The following is a 5,673-nucleotide window of genomic DNA, read 5'->3' as shown; positions in this document are numbered from 1 at the left end:
CCAAAACAAACAAACAGAACTGGTAAGAATATTATCCTATAATAAGTAGTTATCATATCTGGTTCTTAATTAAACAAAATGTATAGTTCTTAAGATTTTAACACTGTGATATTTATTGTTTTATGGCGTAAAATATCGAATATCCGAGAAGTCTACACACTGTATAAAACAGAGATTTAAACGATTAAGTCAAGTTGAAGTGTTCTGCGGTATCTCGAACATCTGAACAACGTAATAATGAATGTATAATCTATCAGCTTTCAAATGAGTTTTATCGTGTATATTGTTTTTACCGTTGCAGAAGAGAGATGATTTTAAACTGTCAAGGAAACTTGAGAATTTTCCCTTTTGACAATCCAAAGTGCCCTTTTGCTTACGAAAGCGGTAAGTGTGATCATATTTCTTAACATAAAATCCGTTCTAAGATCTATTATTGTTACTGTAAAAATAGCATGGAAATATTACGTGGGTAAGATGCAGAGAAACATATGTTAAAAACTCCCAACGTCTTTGTTACGGAATTATAATATGTTGTGATTAAGATCGCAAGTCAGAAACCGTTATGTTTTTTCAACTGTTTTAGTTAGAAACAGTTAAGTTTATCCTCAACTGTTTCAGTTAGATACCGTTATGTTTGTTCTGAACTATTTTAGTTAGAAACCATTAGGTCTATCCTTAACTGTTTTAGTTAAAAACCGTTAGGTTTATCCACAACTGCTTTAGTTAGAAACCGTTGTTTGTTCTCAACTATTTTAGTCAGAAACCGTTATGTTTTTCTCAACTGTTTTAGTAAGAAACCGTTATGTTTGTTCTCAACTATTTTAGTTAGAAACCGTTAGGTCTATCCTTAATTGTTTTAGTTAGAAACCGTTAGGTCTATCCTCAACTGCTTTGGTTAGAAACCGTTATGTTTGTTCTCAACTATTTTAGTCAGAAACCGTTAGGTCTATCCTCAAGTGTTTTAGTTAGAAACCTTTAGGTTTATCCTCAACTGTTATATTTATGATTCGTTATGTCTTTTCTCAACTGTTTTTTAGAATATGAGAATTATAATTATTGAGTAATCTGGTAATTTAGATTTGTGAAATATGTGCTTATATTAATATCGAACGGTTGTTCTTTGATTATTGTAATCTGTTTTATTTATTAGTTTTCTGTAATAACAAACTTTTACATCTGTTTTATTTCTTAGTTTTGTGTAATAACAAATTTGTACATCTGTTTCATTTCTTAGTTTTCTGTAATAACAAACTTGCATGTCCAAGTTTGTTATTACAGAAAACTAATAAATAAAACATATGTACAAATTTGTTATTACAGAAAACTAAGAAATAAAACAGATGTCCAAGTTTGTTATTACAGAAAACTAAGAAATAAAACAGATGCCCAAAGTTGTTATTATAGAAAACTAAGAAATAAAACAGATGTACAAAGTTGTTATTATAGAAAACTAAGAAATAAAACAGATGTCTGTTTTATTTCTTAGTTTTCTGTAATAACAAACTTGGACATCTGTTTTATTTCTTAGTTTTCTGTAATAACAAACTTGAACATCTGTTTTCACAAATTCAGCTGAACTCTTAGTGAATGAACGTTTTTATCAATCATGAAAAATTCAACTAAACTTGAAGTACCTTGATTTTGTTCTTATTGCAGTGTTCCAAACTTAAAAAAAAATTGAGAAGTTTCAATACAGGTTGCAACGTTTGGTATTTGTCGTGCTGTTTTACTAAACATCATTTAAGACTTTACAAAAAAAACCGTCACTGAACTTACGTTTAAAACCAATAGACAGTTTGATTCCTACAGAACAAAAGTCATCATAAAGGGTTTAAAAACCATTGTCCGGAACGTCAAAGGTGTTGTTTTTTGTTTGTCAATAAATAGTGTCTAACGAAAAGACGGAGGTAAAGCTGCAATGGTCCTCCACAGAAAAGAACATAATCAACGCTACATCCCTGAGGAAACACAACGCTTACTTGGTGAAAAACGATACAGGAGATTGTGACAGGAGATACACCTGGCGAGGCAAGTGGGTTTTATTTCATCATAAAGAAAAAAAATATTGTTGTTGTTGTTGGATTTCGTACAAAGCTACACGAGGTTTATTTAACGCTGTCCATCCCTAATTGTGAAACGCAGTTCGAAACAAATTATTCTCTGAAAGGAGCAGGGTGTGATCGAGTGGTTAGTGTGCTCAGATTGTGAATCTGGGATTTCGTTGTTCGGGTTTCGTTGTCACAAAAGCATGCTCCTTACTTTGGCTTAGTGGGTGTGTTATAAAAGTGACAGTCAAATCCACCTATTCAGTAAGACAAGAGAAGTCCATGCGTTACCTCAATGCTACTAACTGGTTACCTTCCTTCTAGGCTATCAGTTCGAAACCGGACCCCGGCATGGCCTGGTGGTTAGGGCGCTCGAGGAATCTGAGGGTCCGGGCTTCGAATCCCCGTCCCACCAAACATGCTCGCCCTTTCAGCTGTTTGGGGGCGTTTTAATGTGACGGTCAATCCCACTATTTCGTTGGTAAAAGAGTAGCCCAAGAGTTGACGGTGGGTGGTGCTGACTAGCTGCCTTCCCTCTAGTCTTTTACTGCTAAATTAGAAACGGCTAACGCAGATATCCCTCGTGTAGCTTTGCGCAAATTCCAAACAAACCAAACCAGTTCGAAACTTAGAGGCAACTGCACATAAATAGAGGTCTTGTGTAGCTTTGCTGGAAAATTCTAAACAGATAAATATCTGTAATTATTGTCATGGTTACTAGCTTACACGATCACCTTAAATCTGATTGTTAGCGAGAATTATATATATATATATATATAATACTTAAATGGTAAGTAATTTATCCTACGTTTCGGCTGCTGTTATCAGGGATGTCCTGAGAAGGACTATTTCTGTGTTGTTAGAGGCCATGGTTATGTATTCTGCATATATCTTTCTGAAATCAATTGATCCTCTCCTACACGTTCTGAAAATATTTGAGGAATTAGCGGCTGTCACTACTTTTATATCCCATGTCTTAAGTTTCTCAGTATGGAAGTGCTACACGTTATCATTTACTTTGAGTATTGTTGTTATTTTCCTGGTAGAAAATTACGTAATCGGCTACGTGCCCTCAGTTCTCATTGCACTGTAGGTCAATAACTTCCTGCTTACCCACCGCGAACTTTACTTTGAGAACCAACCGTTTCTGACACTAACTGTTTTCTCAACACTTTCATAGATGGCAGCAGCTTATTATAATTACCTTTTTTAAATACTTCAGAACTAATAAATGAGAAAATTAAATATTTTTGGCATGTTATTTCTTTTCTAAGACTTTCACAGACAGACGACGTTAATGAATCAGTAATGACTAGTTAAGCTTTACTATTATTTTTTTTTAAATTGGGCACTAAGGTGTTTGGTGTTTTTAGTCTTATCGGCGTTCACATAAGTGTGATGTACAATTCACGAAATGAGTTTGCATACTAATTCCGCTGTTTTTGTGTGTGTGCAATGGCCCCCTAGTGGCTCAACGATAAGCCTGGGTTTCGATACTCGTGGTGGGCACAGCAAAGATAGCCCATTGTGTAGCTTTGCGAACAAAATCGTTGCAATGATTTTTGTAAAAATATTATCAAATGACCCAAAGTCATTTGTCAGTTAGTTTGTCCGCAATTCCCTCAATGTACAAAAGATACCTGGTGTCCAGAATGTACCAAAAAAGCTCGCAGATGTTCTTGGTTTCGACAATAGATGTCGCGATCGAGTATAATTATGCTAATCTTGTCTTAACGAGAAATTAAAGGGATCCGATATTAACAGTAACACTTTACAAAAAATTATTTTAATAGATACCATAGTTCGATTTTAAGAGCCATCTGTATTTTTTATTACTGAACGTTGTTTATCTCTCCAAGCTTATGCCTCAGTTTGTGGTGTGTTTTTTTATTGAACTAAACAATCCCACTTTTATTTCATCAAACTCTTTCATCTTAGCCGCACTAGTCAGAGCTGGATTAAAATCTGTCTGACTCTGGTTGACTCTGGTCAGGTAATCATTCGTTTATATTCTACCTTTATCTCCATGGACAAGAGGACTAGTTCGCTGGTTCTCCAGTTCTTCTGTATGATAGTAAAGCTAATTCAAATATAATAATAACAAATTGTTAAATAATTGGTGCTAAAATATACTGAATAATAAGGTGTTATGAACCCTTACTCTTCAAATCTGATCAGTAAGTGACTTAAACAGAACTGTTAATAGTTACACTTAAGTGACTTAATGTACTTCACACCATAACAGTCGTTGTTCATGAAAGTTAATGATATAAGTAAAGCCTAGACCAGTATTATGTCTGTCGTGTCCCATAAGACCCGAGGAGCTTTGGTATTGAGCGAAAGGCCTCGTCGGCTATGGATTATGGAGATATTCTTCTTTGATTTTACTCATTTGTTTTTAGAATTACAATAATCTTTATTCCCTATATTCGTTTGTTTGTTTGAAGTTAAGCACAAAGTTATACAATGGGCTATCTGTGCTCTGCCCATCACGGGTATCGAAACCCGGTTCTAGCATTTTAAGCCCGCAGATATACCGCTGTCCCACTGAGGGGCGTAATCATGTCTAATTACTAAAAAAAAACAGTAAAATGTTTAACTGTTTCGGCTATATTACTCGTGTCGTTCTGCTGGTTCTATTTAACCGCTGTCCCACTGAGGGGCGTAATCATGTCTAATTACTAAAAAAAAACAGTAAAATGTTTAACTGTTTCGGCTATCTAACTCGTGTCGTTCTGCTGGTTCTATTTAACCTTTTATATGTGTCTGTGTCTTCACTCTCTCTACAGACGAGTACAGTTGTTTAAAAGTGTTACTTGTCTTCACCCGAGACAAATCTTTCTACATCAGCACCGTTTTCGCCCCGGGGATCATCCTGGTTTCCAGTTCTTTCATCAGCTTCTGGTTAGAAATCAACGCTGTGCCAGCTCGCGTTATGATTGGTGTGACCACAATGTTGAATTTTTGTACTACCACCAACAGTTTCCGGTCAACATTGCCTGTGGTCTCCAGCATAACTGCGATGAACATGTGGGACGGAGTTTGTATGTTCTTTATCTACGCCTCCATGCTGGAGTTCATAGCAGTGAACTACCTGTACAGAAAACCTGGCTACCACCAATCAACGAATCGTCCAGAGTCTGCAATGAACCAGCCTTCGACGGAACCCTCGCGAATCAGTTCAGTAGTTGCCCAAGAAGGACGGAAGTTCGGAAAATATGGGGTGGTACGATTTTTGTTGTTGTTGTTTGTTTGATTCATAACCTGATGCTAAAGTATGCCGAGTTGTTGTTGTTGTTTGTTATTAAACATAAAGCTATACAAAGGGCTAACTGTGCTCTGCCCACCACGGGTATCGAAACCCGGTTTCTAGCAGTAGAAATCCGCAGACATATAGCTGTGCCACTGGGGGGCAGGTCTGCCGAGCTTAGGATTTTCATGTACACACAATTGTGCTTTGTGTAAAGATGCATTCATACCTATTGTTAATTAAAAACATAATCTCTGTGTGCCTTAACACTTATTATTTATGATGTTTTTTCATATGTTACTTTTCTTGTTTGGTTTTATACTCCTTTTTTTTTTTCTGTTTCTAATCATGTTAAAAATGTCGTTCTAATTATTAATA

General features: G+C 35.8%; 1 protein-coding gene across 1 annotated transcript in view; it reads left to right on the top strand.

Annotated features, from left to right (window-relative positions):
- The window catches only part of LOC111086484 (glutamate-gated chloride channel-like), a 70,617-nt gene that overhangs the window by 62,881 nt on the left and 2,063 nt on the right, over nucleotides 1-5,673 (top strand). The window contains exons 6-8 of the mRNA XM_022389523.1: nucleotides 302-384; nucleotides 1,888-2,028; nucleotides 4,835-5,271. Of these exons, the coding sequence (XP_022245231.1) occupies nucleotides 302-384; nucleotides 1,888-2,028; nucleotides 4,835-5,271 (661 nt within the window). The remainder of the gene's footprint in view (nucleotides 1-301; nucleotides 385-1,887; nucleotides 2,029-4,834; nucleotides 5,272-5,673) is intronic.

The sequence above is a fragment of the Limulus polyphemus genome, unplaced genomic scaffold (assembly GCF_000517525.1).
Source record: "Limulus polyphemus unplaced genomic scaffold, Limulus_polyphemus-2.1.2 Scaffold1138, whole genome shotgun sequence".
Classification (NCBI taxonomy): domain Eukaryota; kingdom Metazoa; phylum Arthropoda; class Merostomata; order Xiphosura; family Limulidae; genus Limulus; species Limulus polyphemus.
Note: the sequence above shows the minus strand (reverse complement) of the source record. Positions and strands in the feature narration are given on the sequence as shown.